The 26,961-nt window shown below is 34.6% G+C and overlaps 1 protein-coding gene across 1 annotated transcript in view; it reads right to left on the bottom strand.

Moving 5' to 3' along the window:
* Adgrb3 (adhesion G protein-coupled receptor B3) overlaps positions 1–26,961 on the bottom strand; it is a 709,539-nt gene that overhangs the window by 432,785 nt on the left and 249,793 nt on the right. Inside the window, exons 2-4 of the mRNA XM_050134810.1 lie at positions 25,134–25,244; positions 18,997–19,158; positions 13,030–13,194 (exon numbers count right to left, since the gene is read on the bottom strand). Coding sequence (XP_049990767.1) covers positions 13,030–13,194; positions 18,997–19,158; positions 25,134–25,244 — 438 coding nt within the window. The remainder of the gene's footprint in view (positions 1–13,029; positions 13,195–18,996; positions 19,159–25,133; positions 25,245–26,961) is intronic.

The raw sequence follows: 26,961 nt of genomic DNA, 5'->3' as shown, positions 1-26,961 counted from the left end.
GACTGGTACATTTTCCTTGGCAAATTGAAGTTCCAACTAATCAGTGAGGATCACGAGAAAATGAATAGGATAAGTATTGTCTGCGAAAGGACATGCAAAATTCCTTAACAGATAAAGATGGGTATTTTCCAGAAAAAGACCCAAGGTACAGTGAAGGAAATCCAGAGACTGAAGTGGAGAGAGGCAGAAGTTGGTCATAGGCAGCAGTCAAGTTTTGCAGCTGGGTTGTGAGAGACCAGAGATGTAGATTCCTTCCATCTTGACTAAAGGTCAGATAGTTCAGGCCTATTCTTGCTGCTTCAAGGTTATTGACAGGACGTTTTGACTTTGGGTGTGGCTACTTGATGCTTTGGGTATTTGAGAAGATGATCACTTTGCTGGCTTCCTTGAATTTTGGTAAGAAGGCCTTTTGTCTCTCTTCTACTCTTTGGATTGGGGTATATAAAGCTTATGAAAAATTAACATGAGTAGGTTCAGTATTCACTGGGTTGCCCTCCCGACTCTTCCCTGTGTGTCTCTTTTCTTTTGTATCTTTGTTTTTCTGCCTAACATTTCTAATCCACACACCCCTACTCTGGAGCATAAGAACCCATAAAGGCTGAACCCTGACAATGGGTTAAGATTTTGGACCACTGTTCTCAGGTAAGTAAGAACTCTTTGAAGTGTTTTGGTCAGAGATTAATGAAATATTTGGAAAACAAATTTGGAAGATACAAGGGAGGGTCAGGCCTGGATGACAGAGAGTTGGAAAAATCAGGACAAGATCAAGAGGTGATGCTCAGAGAAATGAAGGGAAGGATCTGAAAACAAAGAAGAGAAAACATAAGGTAAGTAAAGAGACCTGGTGTCTGATGTTTGGGATGCAGATGACTGCATTTGACCCATCTTTGGAACTTCATTCACTTGTCATTCAATCAAGTGATTCTGAGATTGGTGATGAAGAGAGAAATGAAAAGTTTAAGTACCAAGCCCAGTTACCTCAAAAATTCTCACATTATGCATGTAAACAAATCAAAGGTGAAAGGCAAGCATGTTCTTTACATGCTATATGAGATTTGCAGGTTTTCACGGGATCTTATTCATAAAAAGGATAATTGCTAGAGCAGTGTGACTTGACTCATTTGACAAGGAGACAGCACTGACAAATGCTAGAAAACATTGCAGAGGATTAAACCCAAAACCGATGAAAATGTACAAAGTAGCATATGAATGCTATAAATGCACTCATAGATGGGGTCTACTTTTTTCAGTGTTACTGCATTCTTCTTAATGAGCTTAATTATGACTGAAAAGGAATTTACCATCAATCATACGTTCTACTAGAAGCTAATATTGCTGTGAAAATCCTTCCAGGCAAACCAGAGTCTGACAGAATGAGTAGGTAATTTCAAGCCTCTTATGTAGCTATTAAATAGGGCTGTCGAACAGATATCTGGCTGTACTTAATAAACCTTGTGTGAGATTAAAAACCACAAAATGCCAATTTGATCATTCCATTCTTGTAATTTTAGTGTCTCACTTTATTAAAAGTACCTGATAGAATCTTATCTGGCCATGTAGTACACTTGCCAGACAAAACAAAAGTTCTAGTAAATCAATAGGACATTATAAATTATCTATGTATCCTCTTTCTTTGACATGCAGGCTGAATGTAGTTTTCATTCCAGACTTTGTTTTTAATGAGGATGAGTTAATATTAGAAACGAGGGACATTTTGAGGTTAAACACTGTCAAAAAATTCATAAGACACAACATATTTGAGATTTGACTAAATTTCGTTACCTAATCAGTCATAACAAAAAATAATGAAATTAAAGATCTATCAATCACTGGACTTTTATTTGTTTTATTTTGTACTATTAATTAGAAGGTCATTTTATTGACTATTAGTTGCACTATTCTGAAATAATTGACTTGATAAAGTAACTTACTGCATATTTAAAAAAAGAAAGAAAAATTAATACAAAATCCACTACAAAATTCCAGTGTGCATCATGTTAGTGTGTTGGCTCCATGACTATACAAGCAGAAAAGTAAGGGGTAAGAAATGGTTCACATACACCACAGTCGTTCATGGATTTCCTCAGTGCCAGAGTGAGGTCTCGTCATATTAGAACAATTGTTGTTTGATTTTGGTTTCATATAAAGTCCTGATATTTTAAAATTTCGATTACTATGTCCTAAGAACCTCTTCCCCTAAGCATTTTAGGAGCCGGCAGTCTCCTTTTTACTGGATGGGAAACAATGGGCCACAAGTTTCTGGGAAGTAGGAATTAAATTCTCTTTTTTGACTTTTAAGCATCCCAAACAGAGAATGTACATTATCATTCAGGGGCAACTGCTGGGATATTCGAAACTAAAAGTCATTTATTAAGATACAGGTCTCTATTGATCTAAAAACAACATTCTTCTTGGCACTAGAGAAAATAAATGAGTACCTCTGCTATTTGAACTTTAACTGGGAAAAGAAGTGGTAAAGAGATTGATTCCCTTTCAACACCCATGCTGGTTTTGTACTTGACCTGCTCTGGTACAAGCAGCAGGCAGGCAATGTCTCTCCTTCCCTGGAATCAGTTCAATGAATTCTGTGAGCTTGTCACACGGATAAGATGAATCTTGCAGAGTCACTGCAACCTGAGAAATTTGAATAGATCTCGATGACTTGTTCTATTATAAAACCATTTCTGCTGAACTCTGATTCATATCTTGGTATTCTGTCATGAAAATTGCTCCATGATAAGTTAGGAAGATGGAAAAACTTCAAAAACTTGAAGCTCATAATGCACTATTAACTCAAGGGTTCCAGAAGAGCTATGGTGACAATGATGTTGCCCTGGACCTTCAGAGGGCTGTGTCGACTAAGACTGACCCAGCTCTGCTCTCATGATCTTATGTGCTTGGCTATGAAAAGTATACATGTATTGATGAGGAAGACTTCCATCTTGGAGCCATGAAAAGAAACTGATCATTGGAACAACGCTATGGGGAATCCCATCAGGTCTCTTAAGAGATAGGAATGGCTGATTCCCATCACTAAAAGGAGGCAACGACTGTATGTAATTGAAAGCTCCTGTGGTTGAAAAAGCAGAGAGACAGGGCATAAAGGGGGATGGTGAGACCAGGAAGTGTAGAAGAGAGAGTCAGCTGATGTATGGGAGCCAGAGATCATAGGACACCAAAGACTGAGGAAGATAGGTAGCTGTGAGAGAATATGCAAATAGGCACATGAAATAATTTACATTTAAAACTGAAATAGTTTGTTGTTTGTGAAAGATGGATGACACAAGGGCAAGAACCCTGGAAGTGAGAGGAATTGGGGTTCTATAGTACAGGCAAGGCTGGGCAGGTTCTCTGGAGGGTGAGCTGACAGAAAAAATAACGAGGAACCAGACTGATGCTTTGACTAATTCACATAGGGAAAAGGAAGATTCCTTTATTGGGCTGTTTGACCGGTTTACAATCAAGTGAGAGAACACAGTTCCAAAACAAAAATTTCCATGTTTATGATATTGAATTAGAAGTTCATGCAGAGACTATTGCACTAAATAAAACCTTGTTTAAAACTGGGCCTCAGGTGGAGAAACGATGCAGCAGTGAAGAATGCTAGCTGTGCTTGCAGAGCATCCTAGTTTGGTTCCCAGGATCTATGTCATGCAGCTTACTATCACTTGCAACTCCAGCCCCAGGAGGACGCACACACACACACACACACACACACACACACACACACACACGTTCATATGTCCATGTACACACATACAGCTAAAATAATTTAAAAATTGAATTTAAAAAATGGCGTCTCTATAGTTTCAAAACGGTTTTTCAAGATCATGTTTGCAATCAGCTCACTTTCCCTCTAAAGTTTTGCATAGATTAAAAGGGAGAAAGACAATAGGATATTCCATACAGTGAGGTCCCAAGAAAGCAGGAGTAGCCATACCTACACCAAATGAAATAGATTGGAATCCAGATCAGTAAGAAAAGGTATTAACAGGTCAAACGTTGAATCAATAGGTAAATTATATAAATTTCTCCAGTTGTAAAACAGAGACACAATGTGGCAAAGCCTGTTACAGCTAAAGCAGAAAGGAGAGGAAGCTCTTATGTAAGTCATCTTCCACACCAAGTAAAGCATGAATTCCTGAAATAAACAGCATCACACTTCACACTGCCGCTCACCACAGTGAACAAAGGAGAAAAACTATTTAATAGCAGGAAGGAAATGATAGATATCTTGGCAGAACGAAATGACAGACCAAAACAAGCAAGGAAGGAAAACAACACAAAATATTAGCAAGATAAAGGCCTGGCTCTTTGAAAGAAAAACAAAGTAGGGAAACTTAAGCCAGACAAAGTGGAAACAAGGCTCAAATATATAAAACCAGGGCTGTAAAGGGAGACACTACAATAACGTTTCAGAAATTAAAAGGACAATTAAAGAATACTCTGAGCAACCATATATAGCAACATGTTGCCTGTTCTAGAGAAATAGATAAACAAGTATCACATATTTCATACCAAGACACAATCAGAAGAAATAGAGAACCTAAACATACCAATAAAAAGTAATGAGACTGAATCATTAATAAGTCTTTTATGAATAACAAAGCAACAACAAACAAGCCAAACCAAACCAAATTAAAATAGAACCATATGTCACTGCTGGGTTCTACCAAGCATTTGAAGAAATACTAAGTTTTCTCAAATTATTATGAGGCATTAGAGGAGAAAAAATATTAAAATCTCTTATGAATTTAAATAGAGTGTCCCCATCATAGCTTCATTCATTTATTTGGATGCTTAGCCACCAGGGAGGAGAACTCTTTAAAGAACTAAAAGTGGGAGATTCTAGCTTTATAAAGATATATTTGAAAGTCAGATCAATAAGGGGTGGAACTGTGATGCTTAATCTTGATAGTCACGCTGGTAAGACTTAGATTCACCATGAGAATACAAATCTGGGTGTGCTTATGAGAAACTGTCTATATCAGCTTATGGCAGGTGGGAAGACCCACCTTATATGTAGAACCATTAGTATAGGTTCTAGACTGATAACAAAGAAGAAAGCAAGCGGAACACTAATTGCCTTGTTTCCTGACTCTGGATGCATTGTGAGCAGTCAATTCTAGCTTGTCACTAAGAATTTCCCACTATGATATACTACTGTACCTATGAACTTTGAGGCAAAATAAATTCCTCCCTCATAAAGTTTCCTTTATAACAAGTAACTGATACCCCAATGTCAGTTTTCACAAAACAAGAAAAGGCAAATTTTAACGTTTCAATGGACCACCAAAGTCACAGATAACCAAAGAACTTTTGATAAAAAAGCACCAAGCAGGAGCATTGTACTATGTTTACAAAATGTGTTACATGAGTGCAATAATCAAAACAGCATGATATTGGTATAAATATAGGCTAGTCAAGAACCACATAGACAACTTAAAGTATATTCATGAATCTACAAAGAGCTTCTAACTACATCTAAAGAGCATAGTTGCCAAAAGAAATAATGGAAAACTGAGTATCTACTTACAGAAGAATGAGACCAGACTCTGCCATTTACAGAAATCAACTTAAGTGGAATCACAAGTTAGAAGTAAAGCATGAAACTACTAGGAGAAAACATAGGGGAGATTCTCCTGAATATGGACAAAAATCAGACCAAACAAAACTTTGACAAGTGAGATTACATAAAACCAAAGTTTTTGCACAATAAAATAAACAATCATGAAAGGGAAAACAACCTACTGAATGCAAAACAATATTTGTAAATTTTACACATAAGAGGGAGTTAGCTTGCATAATATATAAAGAATTTCTTAAATATTGAAAAGGCAATACTAACTAAAATTTTAGAATAAACAAGCATTCTAAGTTAGACACTTTTCAACAGAAGAAAAATGTCTAGCATGTATTTGGAAAAAGAATAATAAAAGCCCAAATCAAAACTATAATGAAAAACATTTAAATATTAAAAAGACAAACAAAGTTTAAAAAAGCAAGAATTCTAGTTAGACACTTTTCAACAGAAGGCAAATGTATGAAAAGACCAGATCAAGACTACAATGAAGTACCCTTTCCACCCATTTAGAACAGCTCTTACGATGGTGAGGAAAGAGTATCTTTACACCCTGTCAGAGGGAGTACAAATCTGTACATCCATTATGGAAAATGTAGATTTTCCTCTAAAAACAAAATTGGAATATGACCATAGAAATATTTGAAAATTGAAGAATCACCTGTAATCCTTTGTTTATTGTAGTAGCACCAAAAGAGCCAGGAGCCAAGAAATGGAAAATATCAAGTCATGGATGGACAAATCAAGTGTGGTATAACCACAAGAGACTTAAAGTAAAGCAATTGAAATCCTGGGATATGGACACAAATCAAACTGGGGATCATTAGGTTAAGCAAAATAAACCGGACACAAAAAAGACACCTATCAGGTGACTTTGTGTGTGTACGTAAACTAAATGTGTTGATCTTAAAACTGGGAGGTTCTTTATGAGAGGTTGAGGGACATTAGGGGAAAGGAATAACATGGAAATATGTATTGATGGATACTGGTTTGCATTTAGATAGGAATAAGACAGTCTTATATGCTTTACAGTGTTGTCAGTGACAATCATAAAGATTATTTCATTTAAGTTATAATGCTTTCCTCTCTTCTCCGCTCATAAAATACAAGACCTCATAATTTATTCTAGGAAGTGCACACAGGTCAGAGTCATCTCTTTTAAAGTCATTTTCAAGTTCTTTCAATTTCATGACAAGCACTTTAGTTTGAATATTTTACTTTTTAAATAAATGTTGTCTTTCAATTTAAAAATTCCTGTTGCTTCAGGAGTCATTCTACAACAGTGAATAAGAACAGAGAACAATAAGGCTTTGTTTTGTAACAGGAAAAGTCTGAAGGATCAGTGTAAGCACTATGCAATGAGCTTCCTTACACACCAAAGTCACAGGAGACAGCCACACTTCACTTCAGCAATAGGCCAAACTAGCCCATTTTCTAGGGCCAGAAGAATTACAGAGGCAAAGGCTGAATTGTTAGATCTCTGCTACTTGCATGCAATAGGGACTTCATCCTGCCAGACATAACCAAGCCAATCTGGAAGAAATAATAACTGTCTCCTCTTAAATTTTATATGCTATCTTAGTAGCTGCTTTGTTTTCCATCTATTTTCATATCTAGATCAAGAGTAGTTAAGGGCAAAGAATAGGTAAGGCAGATCACAACCCAGTCATTAGGTCTTATGTGTTTTGGACACCAAAACTATTTCAGCAGTGATTCTATTTGAATATTGCTGAATGAGTAAATGGGACAGAGAGAGCACTTGTGAGCAGAAGAATCCTGGCATCTGGTTGTAAAGCTGTCTGATTTAATGATGGAAAAGCCAGGGAGCTCAGATTTGCATTCAGTTAGGAGTCACCCAGAAATCTGAAAGATCCTTTCATAACACAAGGCTCAAATGTTTGAAAAAAGCCTGACTTCTTGCCTTGGAAATGAGCAGAAAAAGAAAAAAAAAAACTCTATGCTTCCTATTTGCTATTTAAAAATGAAGTGCAATAAAAGAAGAATCTAATAAAATATTATTTTTAGAAGTTGGAGATGCATATATATGAGAGTGAGTCTGATAGGGAGGGAGTTAAAATGACAAAAAAAGCTGTAATAAAACAAAAACCCTTATACAAATAATGTACAACTGATAGAAAAATTTTATAAGAACTTAAAGACCATGGCATAGTGTTAAAACCCAAAATGGTATAAAATAAACCTCATCACCATGAAAGAGACCAGAATATTGAAATGAATATAAATTAATTAAATAATAAACAGGCTATTAATGGGGCAGCAATTAGTGTCAAATGGTAACATCCTCATGCAGAGGGAACTGCAGACCTTTGAACCCAGTGCACACAAGTGCTTAGCATTGCCTGACTCACTGTGTCATCAGAAGGGCTCCCTGCAGAGGGACAGGCAGGCTACTAGCTCATGAATGCTGAGGATCAAAACGTTAAGTCAGCAGGACACTGAAACAGGGTTGTTCTGGGGCGACTATCCTTTGTATAGAGTTTGCTCCCTAGCAGGATTTGTAAAAATATGCAGATGTTCCTGGAACCTAGACCTGGGGACCTTCTGCACTGTGGGGGGTCTGGCTTCACAGGGATGCTTTTCTGGAACAGGAGAGCAGAAGGACACTTCAGGCCCACAGACAGGCACAGATATTTGGTACTCATTTGTAGATGCCTGGAGGAAGATTGACTTTGACTCTAAGATAAGGCTACAGAGCTCAAATATTACATCTTGGATTTATTTGACTTATATCCGTCAAAAGACCCTAATATTAAAGGATTATACTTATGCAAATCTTGTCAAATATCTTCCACTTTGTCTCCTTTTATATTTTTTAGTGTTTCTACTCATCAGATCATTCCTGTCATATAGATGCTGGGCTCAATTTATAAATTTGAAAAATGAGGAATGGTAAAGGCAATAATAAGTTGTATGAATCAACATTAATAATTAAGAATTGGAGCTGAAGGTGTTCTGGCTTTCATACCATATTTAATTGTATAATTTGTTTTTATATAGTGTATACATAAGTATTTAGATATATATGCTATATTTATTATATAGAATATACCTAATGTATTTAGGGATAGATTTTTGATATAGAGCTATTTCAGGTAATCTGGTCTCCTATCTGTCACTCTCATGTTAGCTACTCTTGATCTATTATTTTATTTGTACTTTCAACATGAATATATTTCTGATTGAGAAATACCAAGCAGAAACAAAAATGAGGGTAATTTTGAACCACTAGTTTCTCTCATTCTCAACTGCTAATAGGGGAATATTATAAATAAAGCAAATTATATGCCTATTAAAATTGAGGTTGTGAGTTAAAAATTTAAGATTTTATGAGAACTGTTTAATTTCAAAGGAAGTGATTTTATTTTGAGGCTATCAACTTCTATCATTTGCATATTGGGTATACAAAATAAATGAAGGTACATCACAGCTGACATATTTATGTGGCTAAAGTCAATAAAAGCCCAAACCACTAATAAGAAGCTTTTGCCCACAGGAGAAGTTCAAATAAAAGGACCATCGAAAGATGGATTTAACATAGTTAGATCCTACCATTATTGACAGCCCACCTATGCTTGGAGATAGGCTGTGTTATCACTCCTGGAGCTACCCAATCCATAGAATATTACTGTGAGATATGTTTAATTCCATGTACAAAACAAGATTATAATAATAGTATAACCCACCCAAAGTACAAAATATGCATTTTTCAACGAACACGAATGACTGGTACTTCTTTACCAATTAGAGAAAATCTTCCCTTTTCATTACCTAATGTAATACCCAATCATATATAACCCTAACATCCAACCCAGAACAGCAGTAAGATCTCACCAAATTACTTAATACACAAGCCTAAATCCCTTAATAAGCCCTTCCTAATTCTCTCTAAAAGGTCTCATTGACAAGTCTCAAAGAGTAAGAATTAGAGTAAAAGAATAAAAAAGACTCATAAAATTAAATATGTCCTTATGAAAGTACAAAATCCCATCACCATATCACAGGAAGATAAGGAAACAAAGTAAAAAATATAACTAGAAATTGGAGCGAGACTTAGAAATTTATATATATACATATATATACACATATGCACACATATATATTAAAGACACACACATATATGTATACACATAAAAAGAATATACATACACTGTGATTTGTTGGAAGAATACCAGGAAACAAGTCGCTTAAATAAGAAGAAAATTGAAGAGAAATTCTATATAATCAAAGGTATCGGTTGGCACCACCATGGATTAAATGCTCAATTCCTTACAACAATTAAATTTTCAGAGGAAACAGCAACTAAAGCAAAGTAAGCTGGACTATGTTCTAGGTTGGTTTAGACAAGAAAGATAGACCACAAAGACAGTTAAACACTAAGGCTATGCACGCAGCTTTCCATAATAACTCTGAACAAGCTGATCCCTTCTGCTGCTGCTCTAGGCGTCTACACGTCTCCCATCAACAGCAGCCCCTGTTCTCGGACCAGATATTAATGTAGCAAGGGTGATGGTGTTAATTGTCAGCCTGACAGAATCTGCAATCAGCTGGGAGACAAACCTTAGAGCATACCTGCAAATCATTACTTAGATTAAGGTTAGCTTTTGAGTAGGCCTCTGCGGGATTACCTGATTGCATTAATTGATGTGGGAAGGCCCACCTTAATTATTGTCAGGATGATTTTTTTCGTCTTGGGATATCAGACTGTATAAAGGGAAGAAAGCAACCCGAGAACTGCCAAGCATTCCTTGACTCCACTCTGCTTCGGGACTCCACGCAATTGACTAGATGCTTTAAATCCCTTGTGCCTTGACTTCCTGTCCTTGAACTGGGAGCCAAAATTACCCTTTGTCCTTTATTCTTTAATACTTTGTCATAGTATTCTGCCACAGCAGCAATGGAAAGAAACTGAGACAGCAACTAACAACGAAAGCAGGGATGCCATAACTACTTTCCCCCTTTCTTCCCTTTTCACTTAGATGGCAGGAAGATTGCTTTCCTGCCTCAAAAGATGTGAAAGAAACTGGACCTTGCCTGAGGGAAAGAATCTGCTGGAATATTAACTGCTTGTGGTTGTTTACCAAAATACATAAGTGAAACATATTTCATTATTTGATTACCATTATATGTCACACTTATAGTATCGTATAACGTTGAGGAACATTTCTTAAAATAACAATCCCAGAGAACTTAGACAACAATGAGGACACTAAGAGAGCCATACATAGATCTAATCTACATGGGAAGTAGAAAAAGACAAGAACTCCTGAGTAACTTGGGAGAATGGGGACCTTGGGGGAGGGTTGAAGTGGGGAGGGGAAAGGCAGGGAGGGGAGCAGAGAAAAATGTAAAGCTCAATAAAAATTAGTTTTAAAAGGGTCTGAAATCCTTTTCTTGTATTATTTCACTGAAAAAAACAATCATCATTCACTATTTTTTTTTTGTCCTTGCACTTTTTTTCCAAATCAGGCCAAGGCGCTATACTGTAGTTCTAACCATACTTTATTAGTGGTTCACTTCCTATCAAGTCAGTATTTCCTAAGATAATGTCTAAGAAATCCCGGACAGCACGATTATATAAGAAAGGTTAGGTCAAATTTACAACCACTAAACCACAACATTTTATTGAGACTAGAGTACTTTCTTCAACATTTTACACACTTATATGTGAATCTTCTTCATTTCTTGAAAAGATGGAGTATGTATTCTTTTGGACAAAGTCTTGCATCTCATTGGTACTGATGATGGCTTTGTAGTCAGTGGCGGTGTCAGGGTTTAGCTATAAAACAAATATTTATAAGGAGATTCCCTAGTGGTTGTACCATATAGATCTTATATACTTTTAAATCATATGGGAAAAAATTCTGATACAGAATGAAAATTTTGAAATTCCGTAGCTCTAAGAATCCCAGTTCACAGTAAGGAAATTGGGATACAGGGTAGGAATTTGATCTGTTGTGGTATACTCAAACTCAATAAGGAAAATTACAAGAGGAAAAAAAATATAAATTTAAATATACAAATCAGACCCATACAGCTTACTTAGGGAAGCAGAAGTGGGGCATATTTCTAAAAAGCTCTGAAAAGCTTTGAAAACGTAAGAGAGAAGTGTTCAGATAATGGCATGTGTCTGTGTGAGGTATGTACCTAGAGACGGAAGGAAAACAAATGATATCATGCATGGGTTTTCTGGGAGTGATTTGCAAATAACAAATTATGACTTTTGAGCCCTAGTATTAATAATTGAATTGCTATTTAGGTGCATACTTCCAAAATTTATGGAACTCATAAAATTTTACACAGAAATACATAAAATCTTGTTTCTTTTTAGAGAATATTTTCTATTCTTTCTTTGAAAATTTCATACATGTAACATTATATTTTATATCCATTTACCACTACTTCCCTCTGACTTCTAGTGGTCTCCATCATGTGAAATAATTTCTAGAACATTAAAGGATTGCCTTATAACAAAGGACACTGGCTTGAATAATTAGGAGAATAGATGGAACGGGCTCTGTGTTGGAAAATACATTTATAGAAAAGTCCCAGTAGAAGTTCCACCACGTTGTTTTCATACATAGTAGTTTATGAACTGTTCTAACAAGAAGCCGTCCAAAGAGCAAAGGAGGAATCTTTGTTTTAAACACTGTCTTTTGACATTTTTGTTAGCCATTTGTGATTCACAGTTTTGGCTATATCTTCCTGGATTTTAACATTTATGAACATGAAACTATTCCCTAAACTTTGAACCCTCTGGAGCCAGAGATCAGAATTTCTTATTCTTGATGCACTATTTGCTTGATGTTTGAATAATACTGAAAATAAATATTTGATAATATTATAAAGGCTCTGGGACAATGAGGAGAATTATCAGCTTTAGGTGATGTAAAACTGGAGTACTAGGAAAACAGAAAATGTTAAGATGATAATAATACACTCAACAGAAGATTATCTATACTGTCTTATGTTTCTCAGAAAATATTAGCGTTGTTCTTACATGGTCAGTGACAAGTTCCCTCCCTTGACTGAATGGCTGTAAAGAACAACATGAGGGGAAACAATTCTAAAACAAGTTTTGCTACCTATGTCTGAAGGTAACAACAACTCAAGACCTGAGAACTTTTTGTCATCCTTCACAATGGACAACTCTGTACAAATAAGCCTTTATTTTAAAACATTAGTGTATACACATAAAGAAATTCAGAAAAGATGAACTCAAGTCAGTACCACTCAAGAGGATGTATATCACTACAAACACAGGAACCAAGAAAAAGACCCTGTTTCATCCACAAAAGAGACAGTAATTGGAGAAAACATTTTTTCAGCAAGGCTTCAGAGGAGCTGTATGTTTTCCATATGGAACGCCCACCAAGTGCAATACATGAACTACAGCAATGCAAGCGTCAACAAGTGCCAACTATGCTTACCTGGACAGAGAGCAATATTACAGGGCTTGTGATGCGTCTCCGGGCCTTCACAGGGCCTCCCTCCATACTGAGGAGGTGTGCATGACCTGGTTCGTGTTCTTTGGCCTCGGCCACATGTAAACGAGCATAAGCTCCAAGGTGACCATTCCTCCCAAACTCCATGTACTGTAATAAAGCAAAGGAGCTTCAGCCATAAAGAAAAGACTCAAAGTCACAGACTTCTTTCTGTATAATTAAGAAAAGATATCAATGAATAAGATATGAAGGTATTTTGAAAACTCACTTTCCATAAAACTCTAATCAGAAATTAACTTTTAAATTTAACTTCTAGATTTATTAAAATACTAAAATTCGATGTGCTTTTTCTTCTACAGTTAAATCAAAAATTTTAAACTATTTCCTTTTTTACATCTTTAAATGGAAAATCACTTTCTTTCATAAGGAAAATTAATTTTCTCTTACCAGAACTGAACTTTCAAAGTTAATTTGTTTTAAATAGCTAATTTTCAATTTAATTCTAATACCTATGAAGTTGCAGAAACATTATGTGTTAGAAAATGAGAAAAATAGTATTCCCGAAAATTGGTTGTATATATTTTAAAATATATTTTTAAACTAGCATTTAAAATATTTTTCTCATCTAGCATTTTGGAGGTAAATTCATCATCTTTTGAGTAGGAAGCTATTTGAACCTCTGGATCTTCTCTGGTAGCATCCTCCCCTTCCCCAGGTTAAGGTAGGCACACTCTGTTTCTGAAATCCATAGGGCAAGAAGATTATCTCCCTCCTCTGACAGTGTGATGAAACTTGAAAAATTCCTAATTATAGTTCCAAAACAACAACAAAACCAAATTATAGAAAAGTAGAATTAAAGTAACCATGGAAATACCAATGCTTCAAATATCCCATTTTCCATAATTCAAACCTGAATGGAAACATACTATGTGTTTCTTCTGAATGAGTACTGAAGGCTGTGTAAGAAATACTGGTACAGTTTACAGAAGTTCTCTGGATTTAAGGATTAATTTTTTTCTGAATGTCAAATTACTGCTCTCATCCTAATTATTAGCCCTAGGGTATTTATTTACCTTACACATAAAGCATGTACAGAGAGGCCAGGAAGAATGTACTCTTGAGAACCTTCTGTCTTGACACAGAGCCTTAGAACTCTGACACTGTCTTAAGCACAAATTGTTGGGGTCACTCCTGAGAGTAGGGAGTATAGACCCACAAAAAAAATGGCAGAAGCAGATTCAGTTTTCTCCTCCAACTAGTAGATACGCACAAGTCAACAGAAAGTAGCAAATGTACCTTCTAAACAAATGCAATATTTCTAGAATTTTCTTCATGTTGTTACCTTAAAGCTGAAATCTAGGTAACTAGCCAGTGCATTAACAAGACTGTTATTAGTTTTGTGGTTAAAGTACTCAAAATCTGCTCTTTTATGGTCTTTAAAGAATGTTATGTAGTTTTGTAAACTGTGTTAATGTTTCCTCATGCCACAGTGTAAGTATATAAACCTCAAACATCACAAAGTATACAGTAACACACAATTTTGCATGGTAATTGAAATAATCTGGCTAAATCTCCAAAGCATTTCCCCCAAATAACACTTTCATGTTTAAGTATACCATTTTCTTCTGTTTATGTTGTTGCCTTGCTGCAGAAAGTTGTGAAAATATGTTCAAATGTTGAAAACAGCAGCGCAATTAGAGTATAATGCACTGAAAGTCATTGACTGAGTGCGTGGAAGTCACTGGAAAAGCTTTAAAAAAAAACAATACTTAGAAAAAGTACCAGAAAGAGGGGAAAGCTCATTTTTTTCACCTACCTCATAAAATCTGAGAAAAATGAAAGCTAATTAGTATCTACTGATAACAGAATATCTAATATTTCCATTCAGCGATGTACACACAAATGTTATATAGTTTTTAAAATATGTTTATATGTGCAGCACATCTATGTAAACATCAATCATAAGATTTCTCCAAGTAATTTATACAAATATATTTTATTTTTAGTCATATTTTGTCAATTTTTGCACTTATTTCTTGTTGCCATACTTTTCAAACTAATGAGCACCTTCTCCACTATGTAAAGTGTTCAATACATTGTATAATCTTTTGTCAAATTACTATAGTACTCAAAGTACAAAGCACAATGCTAGAAGACATTAAACTTCTAAATTGGCAATTTTTTTTCTTTGAGAACCACAAAAACTGACAAGGAATCTTAGCAGCTTATTTAAATCATGATACTGGAATCAGAAAATCAATGTTATATAGACATTTTTATAGTCTGTATTGTTATATGTTCAGGTTTTGTGATTCAGTCACTTCATTTAAGTTGCTAATGTCTTATGTAACAAGAAATTATTAATAGTTTGTCACTTTTAGAGACTATTGAGCTGACAAAATATTATAGCACATATTTAGACAATGTAAGATTTATATTAAAAAGATTATTCATAAAATTTATGTTAAGATCAAGTTTTCAATTTAATGTGAAATTGTTATATAATACCTTTTATTTTTCAGTAAAATGCAAAACTTCATGAGAGTTATCTAGTGAATTTGAAAAATAATACTATTAAAGTCATTTAGTTTACATCAATTTCATTCTTTTTTTAAGTTTTCTTCTTGACCTTTGGTACCAGATATATTGCCATATCTCTACTTTGTACAAGCAAAAGAGAAAATAAAATATATAGAATACACAAAGCATTATTGCCAGGGTTTGGAATAAATATCTGTAAATGTTCATATGATTTCGATTGCATTATATATAAAATAATCATTTTAAGGGCAAGAGTTTTACTCTAGAAAAAAAATGAATATGACATTCCTTAAGAAAGAGATCCCAAATCATTCTGTAACCTATACTAACTTCTACAGATTTAGTTCCCGACAGTGCAGATCAGCGATTATCAGCTGGTGGTAACTCTACCCACATGAGTGTTTCCTGATATCCGCAGACAGTTTGGCTTGCATCAGCTTGTAAGGAAAAGAAGTGCTACTGGCATTAAGTGGGTAGAAGCCAGGGAGGCTGGTAAGCACACAAAAGAGCAGTATGGCTTCCTTGAAACAGACTTATCAGGTGCAAAATGCTGGTGTTCAATCAACAGAGGTTGAGAACTCTGGAGTGGAATGCAGAGCTGAAATTCAGCTGGGACAGTAACTAGAGAATTGACAGTTGCTCTTTAACTTTCCCAATCTAAGTATAATCCATATATTCTGAATAATAATAATGATAATAATAATAAACCTTCCAAATTAAAAAGAACTGTCAGAGCAAGAAATTTGCAAAAGGTCTAGTGTGTATATGTGTTAGTGGATCTGAATAAAAAGAATTTGTGAATTAATAAAGAGTAAGTCACTTGTCATACTATCAAGTTTCCTTCATGGTACAAATAAATGTAAGCTCAAATGCTCTCATTTTGTAAAAGAGTTAAATTTAATAGTCAATGTGTCCTCTTCTTGTCTCGTGTCCATTAATAAAATGACACAAAATTTAGAATTCCCTAGAATGACAAGGTCAGGTATTGATTTGTTTTTATAAAGATGTTCATATTGATGGAAATACTTCTTAAATTTTAAACCACTCAAGATTTACTCTTAATGTTTTTACTGTTTTCAAGATATATCATAATAAAAATAACATTTACCAATATGGTAAATTTAAAAAAAAGACAGGATATGAGATAAACTCCTATTTCCTATAACTATGTATTTTTTGATATTTTAAAATAATAAATCCTAAAATTAAAAATAAAACTGATCATCAATTCAACAAACAAAGTATAACAACGATATACTTTTCTTTGTGAGCAATAACAACAAAAATTTAGAGAGAAATAGTTTATATGCATGAAGGTGAAAGAGGTTCAAAACTGTTCACATTCTTACACATGATAAGGGTAAAAGTTTATAGTAATCAAAAGAGCTGTCAAGAGCATATTACTCAGTTTGCTTGCATGAGACACAGGGAGCGCGAACTCAGTAAAACCACATGTGGGGAGATTTGAGTTCTGCCACGGATGTGCTCACTTTCCAATTGACGGGCGAATCATCCCCCTCCGGTAGATGAAGACTACCTACCCTATGTGAACCTTGCACGTGTGTGTAACCGGTGACTAGAAGGTAAGCTATGGAAGGTGGAAATCACATTGAAAACCAATCAGATTCCCACTTAGGAATATGTTTGTCATTAGACCCTGTCTTTGTTCTGTGCAAATGATCTTGACACTAGGTACACCCTGAAAAGATAAATTTATGAATTTATATATCGATTTTATCACAATGCTCTGTTGATACTGTTTTAATTGATGAGAGCAGGGAACTTGACCCTGTAAATCACCATGTAAATACTGTGGTTAGGAATCATGGTTAAGTATTCCCCAGAAGAACCCATTCTATTCCACTCAAATAAGGATCCACAGCGTTTACACTTGGGATCTGAAGGTTTCGGTATGACACTCCAAGACTGTATCTCCCTTGCCTTTCTCCCCACCCAGCTCTTGTAATTGAAATGTGTTTGGTCTATGATCTCTGCTTTAAGTCTTCTGTCATCTTTCTTATTTATGACTCCCTTACATTGTCCACCTTTGATCTGTGCTATTTTTCATGACAGTTCTTTCTTGTATCATGCATTCCCAACTGAATCCTACTTTCTTTCAGTGGCAATTATTGTCCTTCTATTGATTAATGTGCCTTCTTTTCCTCGTAGCCTTAGTTTCTGTCTGTTTAACCTTGTCCTCCTCTATTGCTTTTCTCTGTTTTATACAAGGGGTTCTCACACCTCATTGCATCATCCCTGTTATCTCCTGTTACTTACTTCTTTTTCTCTTTCATGTGGGATCTTTATGTGTTTTTTTTTTAAATCAAAACCTACATAGCATAGAATTGTCCATGGAAGCCATTTTAAATTTGGAGTTCAGCAGTGCTGAGTATATTCATGCAGCAGTCAAAAAGATGATCCGAAATGTCCAATTCTGCAAATTTGAAGATTTATATCCACCAAACAACAGCCATGCCACATTTCCTATGTGACTGCATTTGCCTTTTCTGCTTGGAAATTGGCATTATTCCTGACCATTCTTCCAGGCCCCTCACTCTTGTTTTTAATCAATTGAGAATCAGTTAGCTCTGCAATGGAGAGCCCTAGAAGATGTTTAACTTGGAGGTTACAAGGCCTACAGTGCTAAGGCCTTTCTTTTAGAACATCTCCTTTTCGGAAGCTTATACAAAGTCTAGGAGAACCTCACTTTAACTGCTGCTGTCACGAGGTTTGCAATCACCTGGTAAGCAAATGATTGGGCACACCATCAACACCTGCCTTGGGACTGACTGCGAAAAGTCCCCATTGCTTTGAGGGGGTAAAAATCCAATAAGACCATGTACATCATGAAATAACACAACTTTGATGTAACATACATTTACCCAAACCAGACCCTTGTCTTTGTTTGAAAGCAGTAAATGGATGTGATGAGAACAACCATTTCAGGATTATTTATGAAGCAAAATAGAAGACCATTCTTGGGCCTATATACAGTTATTATTATTTCTTTTTCTGATAGGGTCAGTTGAATGGTAGGAGAACTGATGACTGAAAAGCCGTCAATCACATGTCATATTTCTACTAAGCTTGAAAATTTTATTTCCTCATAGATGCAGTTAGATTTTTTTTAACAACTAAAAAATTCAAGAAAAATAACTGAGTTTTTATACTCTTTGAAATAGCTACAAAATTTCAATCTTATTTGCATTAGGGAGATTTATCTAACATCCTAATTGCTCTGAAGGCAGAAATGATCACATACAGAATAATATAGCACAGTCGAGAAAAGTTACACTTAGAGACTCTAATTTAAAAGCCTATACCCCGTTCATATGAAAATAGCAAATTGTTCCAAATGCGTAGCATGACACAATTCAAAACATCCACAGTCGTAGTTGCTGCTAACACTACCTGGACAGAGGGCAGTGTTATTGCAAACCCTTGATTCTCTTAATGGGCCGCTGCAGTGTGTCCCGTAAGGTGATACACAAGTTCTGGTTCGCACCTGCGACCCTTGACCACAAGTAACTGAGCATGTGCTCCACTGGGACCACTCTTCCACACCAGATTCACCTGCATGCAAGACAACAAATAAACATGAAATACTGTCTTGATTATTCAGCTTGTAATCATTGTCGCAAACTAACGGTGTGACATGCATGAATAATTTCAATGTAAATATATGACAGTACATACAAAGGCACAAAATATTTCATAGGAACATGAATGTAGAGGGATGTCTACAATGCTGATACAAAACCTGCTTCTCATGACCTTGTTAATGAAACCATTCTTTGCAAAGTCCATTGAACTATCAACACTGTGAATGAAGCAATCAATAGTTTTTGTTGAGGATAGTTGATGTTTTCTTCAAGTCTATCTAGGACCCTGTATTTGATGTCCAAAGGGGCAGAATGTATTTCTCTTCAGACTCTGAAGCTTTGGACGGGATGTTTTTGTCTGTTCTTGACTAGTTATTTATTGTAGCATGTCCTTCCAATTGCTAAAGACTCAGTGGACTTGAAAACTAGTGAGCAAGTTGATAATTTACTCCAAATGGATTTCCTCCTTTTTCATCCTATGCTAGCTGCTCCCCTTTCACCCCTGACCTAAAGAAGGGACTTTTTAACTTCAGGTGAATGAAAGCTTCTCTATCATTTATATTAACTGACCATAGAACTAAAATTTACTCCAAAATCAGGTGTTATGAAGCCAGTTACTTCTGGGTTTCATAAAGGTTGTAGTGGTTGGCACCGCATTGAATCTATGCCTAGTTTTCTCATTATCTAAAACCAGTGTATGAGGAGACAGGAAACATCGACTTTTGAAAAATCACTGGAGTATCCTTCTAATCCTATTCTGGCAGCAAGTCCAGAATGGATTTAAAAGCTTGACCTGAAATTTTGCCACTGATTTATATCAAACTCCCATCCAATCATATCTGCAGTGTGTGTTTATGCTAAGCATGCATGGTTAGTTGTCAAAACTTTTTACAAGGGAGGGGTTTCTCAGAACTTTCTATCACTATTTACACAGGACAAGGAGCAACTTAGCTCCATATCGTGTGTTCAGTACAGAATAATCATTTGGAATATAATTCCAAGGAGAGAAATGTCAGTCCATTTGTCTGTCTTGTTTCAGAGAGTCAGTCAACGATTTAGGGGTATATTAAATGCCAATGAAGTAGTTGATTTACTAACTGTTGTTGAATGAGTAAAGAATGTGTTTGCGTCAGACAATCTTCAGTGAAAAATCTACTCTAACGAGTTAGTCCACTGCTAGAAAACCTATTGGATGAAGATGTTGATTTAATATTCTGCTATAATCCACTTTCTTATTTTCACGAGGGCTCAGAACAACTAGTTTGCAGAGAAATACTAATCTATTCAAACTCTGTTTAGCAGGACCATGAAGAAGGTGTTCTTATGCTCGTCTAGCATTATGCATGCAGAGGCATAGATAACAATTCATCGATAACTGGTTATCTATCAGAAGGCCACATGCTGGTAATTTGGATGTCAGCTCACTTTAATTGGGATTTTCAATATTGAAACTGAAGTTTCAACTGGATGTATAATAATAGATCTCTCTTGATCACTTCAATATTTTAACCTTTACAAATTGATCTATGGCTAATTTTATAACTATCGAATTGGATGTCTGTGGTGTTTGAAGTTATATCTCATAATTTGCTTTATTACATTGATTATTATTTAACAAAACAAAAGCCATCATTTGGTGAGTCGAATGATAGGATGATGGTTAAAACTATCTACGCATATGTGTATACATACATAAGCATACTTAATAATGAAAACATTAAGCTTTAAGTTAGGAAAAAGTAATGTATACTTAATGACATGCCATCCTGCTGGTGATGAGACTGAGTATAACTATCACGGCTCTGTGTTATCAATTACAAGCCAGATTCGTAAGAATAATGTTAATTCTGGAAGCGAGATGACAAAGGTTATGAGAAAAAAAATAGTTCTACTTTTACACAAACACAGTTTTTCTTTTTCTCTTGCATTGTAATGATAGACAATTTTAAAAATTAAACTTAGCCATAAATTCGTATCAAGTCCCAATTTAAAGTACAACCTCATACACGTATTTGGAAACCTGAGTTGGCTCTACGGCTATGATTCTGCATGACACTGAGCAAGAGAAGCAGTGGGCTGGGTCATGAGGCATCAATCATAAATGCTTCCTTCCTCAGAGAAGCCTCCCTCAAAGCTCATTTTTGCATATGAAAATTTAAATAAAAATAAATACATAAATAATAAATTTTATTTCAAATGTTGAATCAGAATTTACCACTGAAATAACAGTCTAACCATCAGCTTGATCTTGTTGTATTAAGTGTTATTTCAAGTGACATTTTCACTGCAGTTTTTATGCCACTTCCTTTTTTCCTAAGGTGCAAGGGTTATCTAGCAAAGCATATTGAGGTATGCTAGAAATAGTTAATATGCTTTAAAAGAAAGAACTTTTAATGCACCGAAGTAGTCAAGCATAAACTCTGCACCATTTTCAGTATGTGTCTCTTTGGAGACAGCACAGACTCATCTAGTCAACATGCCAAACATCATGTCGACAGCTCTCTATAAGTGAATATGCAGGCTCTTTATCCTGGAATGAATCATGAATGGAAACAGGAAAGCATTGCAGTCAACTGCATATTGACTCTGGAGGCCCTTGGAAAAATCCATTTGTATTTTGAAATTCTATAATAATTTCCCTAACTCGAAAGCTACTTGTGAATATCGAGTGGGATCAAGTACAACCGAGAATTCAAAATTATGATCAAGATATTAATATAACTTTTGCTAGCACGTTAAAATCATGAAATTAGAAGCACATTTAATGTTATGTTCCTATTTTAGATCCCATATCATGTATTCCTAATGCAGGCAGTTTCCCTTGTGTAATAAATGGTTACTTTTCTAAACCTGTTTATAAACTAACTTTATGCCTATGATGCTGAATAGTAAGAACCATTAACATTTATCTTATTCTAGCTTATTGGCCCTTGGCTTTGGTTTATCCCTTAAACAGTCATATTTATATCTTATTTTATTTTCTCTATCTATCTATCTATCATCTATCTATCTATCTATCTATCTATCTATCTATCTATCTATCTATTCCGATTTTTATGCTACCTTACTGTATGTGTTAGGTTTTAGCTTCATGTATGTATGTGTACTATGTTCATACAATGCCCAGAAGAGAGTGATGGATCCCCTAGAACTGGAAAGAACTGGAGATAACACCTGGTTGTGAGACACCATGTGGATTATGGGAACCTAACATGTGGCCCCTGCAAGAGCAGTAAGTGCTCTTAACTACTGAGACATTTCTCCAGCCTTATCTTAAGCTTTTATAGTAGGCTAATCAGTGTTCAGACTTGCCTCAGTTCCTAGCATTAGCAATAGTTATCTAGTTATTCTGATAAAATAATGCTACCTCATAATAATGTCATTTAAAAGTATTCACTCACCCTAACTCTGTCTAGTAAAGCTTTCTTAAAAATGAAAATATTTACTGATTGAATTGATTTTTAAAGCCAGTTCACTTATTTGAGAAGAAATAAGGCATGATGGCTTTTGCTTTCTTTTTCCATGACAGATATAGCGTATTATGGAATTTTACAATTTTATTACTTAGCTTCCCTCCATTGTATCATTTTTAGTTCTCAAATTATGGTTAGCAAAATTTCATGACTGTGTAAATGCAATATTATTACCTTGATTTGAAACAAGACAAGTTCTATAAAACATCATTTAATAAAATGTTATTGTGTGATGATAATTCTATTAATTAGTCTATGTTAATTTCAAAAGAAACAATATTTAAAAACTTCTCTTTTAGTAATGTGTCTCGCTCTCAATTATTAATATTAAAATACTATAATGAATTTTCCTTTCTTAGTTCAGCATGTTAATTTAATATTAAAGTGCGTACAATACACATGTGTACATTTGTGTATGCAATGTTTGGTTTTAAATGAGTTTATGATCCTATTTCCTATAAATTCAAACATCAACCAATATTTCTAGAACTTTAATATGGCATGGTCTTTCTGAGAAAATAACAATATGTGTAAGTGTTTTTAAAATTGGGCCCAGATTTATTTAATGAGTATGTCATCTACTTACCAAATCACTTGTTAGTGAAAGAATATACATTGTGTAGAAAAAACAATGACTGGAAAATCAGAAATGAATGTAAAAAATGTGATTACCAATTTCTAATTTTACAAATCAACATTTTAGGACATTTAAGTTTGTCAAAAAGTTTTCCTTAAAAATTTAAATTGTCTTAATGTAAACAAGCATTAATAAATGGAATAAGAAAAACTTTGGATTAAATTGGGTAATACTAAATGCACAAGCTAAAGCTACTAGATCCTGAATACTTAAACTTATGGTTCTCCATTTCACTCCCCTTGTTGACAAGTTTGAGGAATTAGAGTAAACCAATCTTTGCTAAGTCTTTCGTGTAAAAGAAGGACACATTTCTCAGACGGCAGATGTGTTCTCACAGGGAGATGGATGCCTACGGGACTGAGTGATCGGTCCACGTTATATCTCTCTATTGAGAGTAGAAATCCCCGAATCTCTGTTCACTGCTTCAATTATTTTGCTCCCAGTATCAGACAAAAGCACATTTAGGAATCTGGAAATCCACTTGAACCACAGAATACATTTTTGGACTTCAATAAGTAACTGGTTAAAATATAAATCTCCTCTTAAATAAGGTACACCAAAAGCAATCCTGTAAAGAAAGTTCTCATTTCTGGGTCTGGCTATATGAAATAGTATTTTTAAAATTTGAACTGTGTGCTTATAGAATTAATTCTATATATCCTGTTATGAGAAGCTCAGCTTTAATTAATATATTAAAATATATCATTTATCTATTACCCAGACTCCAATTCTGTATTAATATTTGAATTTCTAAGCATTAAGCTAATGTACAGTGTTCTAAACAGATACTATCACAAAGAACACATGAACTGAAGGACACATTCATTCTTTTGGAGAATTTCATTAAAATTCTCTGAATAGCATGTCACAGATCTGGTTATATAAGCATGATTTCATACTAATGCTAAAACAAACAAGAACGAGTGCATAAAATTTTGTAAAACCATAGATAAGCTTAGTTTTAAGTTTTGCAAAAGAAAAGCAATGAAAGGTTGGTCAGGTTTGCAACACTGCTTTAAAGATCTCCAACTGGGAGAGCCCCAGGCAATGTTTCTGGCCAGAACTCTAGAATTCTTACTCCAAGCAGCCAAATTATGGCCCACTGCAATTTGCCAAACTCTACAGACTATTAAAGCATAAATTCTGTGTGTATATATTCATGTATAACTATGAATTTCAAAAATTATGTCAAATAATGCACTTTTCAGTCACACTCAAATTTGTAGGGAGTTAAGAAATAATTTGATTGATGTAGGATTAAAGAATTTTATGAGCCAGAAAGTCAGTTTTGTTGATATTTAATTAGATGGTTAACTTTTTACTATTTATCTTCTTCAACAAATTTATTTCCAAATCGTCGTATATTAAATTATAAAAGTCTAATTTCTATATATTTTAGCAGCAAGCAATATTTAGAGATAAAATGACATATGGAAGCATATTTAAGTATCAAATCTGGTTACATTGAATCTCATCAGCTTAGTCCTATTTAAATTATAGTTAATGAAAGCATCAAATCAAATAATTCTCGAAAAAGTAACTTTATTGCTTTCCTTTCAAAGCGTGATGATCCATTTTAGAGGCTAATTAACTTAAGGAATTAATAATACATAAATCCTAAAGCATCCTATATCAAGAGCAAAGCAAGTATTACACATTATCTGTGTACTTTTCATTCATAGCTACTTTATTTATGGACTTTAACTGGTGACAAAAAAAATAGCTCAAAAAAAATCAGCTCCAAAACTGACAAATGTGCAGCAAAGGATCATGGAAACATGCAGTGGTTTCATTAAATTAACAACAACAAATAGAAAAATGTAACTAACGTATTACCAGTTTGTGCCATAAATTTAGCAGCATCAGCTTGTTCCTGAGGGACCCTTTTCTCATGGACAGATCGAGGTCGCTGACTTTTAATTGTATGATCTCCCATCATTCCAAATTCTAAAGACAGAATAAAGGTATATGAAAGCCTGTGTGTAGACATTTCTCACAAATTACATTCCTGTCCCATGCAATATGTTCCTGCACAGACTTAGAAGTTACTGACAAATCCACAGTTCTAACTTTTCGAGTCTGATCTGCTTGGAATATGTCTAAACTTTCTAAACATCAGCTAGAAAATCTGCATCATGAACAGCTTTCAAGAAACAATCATAACAGTCAATCAACGATACATCCGATAATAAGTCAACTCAAGTAACAGAATATATTGTACACTTCTCTGATAATGTTCTGAAGCCACATATCAGAAGAAAAAAATGCAACCACACTATAAATTGTTTTTCCTCAAATAATTCTGACTGGGTGTCTGCTGCCTCTGGCTAAATGGTTGTCACCCCAACAAGGTTTCCAGCACCTTCAAAAGGAATGGACAGCTATGTACTCTAATTTTCAGAGAGAAATATTCAGACAACGGATTGTTTTTATATCCAGAGATGAGGTAGCCTTGGTTTGCCTCAAGGGGTAGCTTCAGAAGTTCTGAGTCTTCCTTGGCCTGAATCAATCAATTGAACACTTTCTCTAACCACATGTAAGGCTATGTGTTCTGAATTTTTTTTGTTCAAATGACAGCATCTAAGTTTTTGTTATTTAATTATTCTATAATAAACTACTAATAAAGACAAAAACATTATCTGTTCCTAACAGACAATTAGAAAGAAAGTGTGGAGATGGAAATTATTCAATCAATAGATCAGCTTCTGTGCAGTGCATTTACAAAACTTCATGTGCTTAAATGGATTGTAGCCTCAGGACTCTGAGTTAGTGCCATGCTCACTGAACACTTACAGTGATCTAGGTAAAGTCAAGTCTATCATGTAGAATGCTAGATGGCTCTAATTCCTAACACTCTGTTAGTAAAAGAAAATTCCTAGCAAAAATGATATTCTCTTACATTAAAAATGTTACAGATCTCTTGATACTTAAGAGTTAAAAGTTGAGAATGAAAATTTGACAAAAAGTTGTTTTACTCTTCAGCTTTTTTTCTCATCAATTTCTAAATGTACTTCTCCTAAAATACAACCTATTTGCCTTGTATTTTGTAAGGGGCAATTCTACCAACTCATGTCTTTTATGTAATAAAAACGGTTAGTTGTTGTCTGTCTGTTCAATCAAAATCATCCAGTTATAACTTCAGAAAAATCAACTCTAAGAAATTCTTTCTAGATATTCCATTAGAGAATTTACATCCTGATATTTGAGAAGATATTTGAGAAGTCTAAATGTATGTCTTCTTTTGTCAGTTTGGATAATATTCAAGGATAGAAAATGGAAATATTTATAAAATATCAGTTTGCTAGAAAAAATAAAATCACTATTTTTCTATTCCTACCAACATTCCTTTATTCATTCATGTGTAAACTATGTTTCTCACTAAGCATAGAAGTATCTAATTACCTTTAAATTTGCTATTTAGAAAATTTTAACTATAGTTTTTCACTACTATATACTTAAAACCATTATGCAGTTGAAATGTCACTGTATCTTCAATAGCAAACAAATATTAGTGATAATTTATATTAACACTACACACCACCTTTCCACTTAAAATTTTAATTTAACTTTTATGTTCTGCAAGTTTTTATCATTTTTCATATTTATATCAGAGTATATATCTTTCCATAATACTGCTGGGGTTCTAATGCTCACACTAAGGTAG

The sequence above is a fragment of the Alexandromys fortis genome, unplaced genomic scaffold (assembly GCF_014885135.2).
Source record: "Alexandromys fortis isolate MF-2015 unplaced genomic scaffold, M_Fortis_MF-2015_v1.1 scaffold_20, whole genome shotgun sequence".
In the NCBI taxonomy this organism is placed as follows: Eukaryota; Metazoa; Chordata; class Mammalia; order Rodentia; family Cricetidae; genus Alexandromys; species Alexandromys fortis.
The sequence above is the reverse complement of the archived record's forward strand: the minus strand, read 5'-3'. Positions and strand labels throughout refer to the sequence as shown.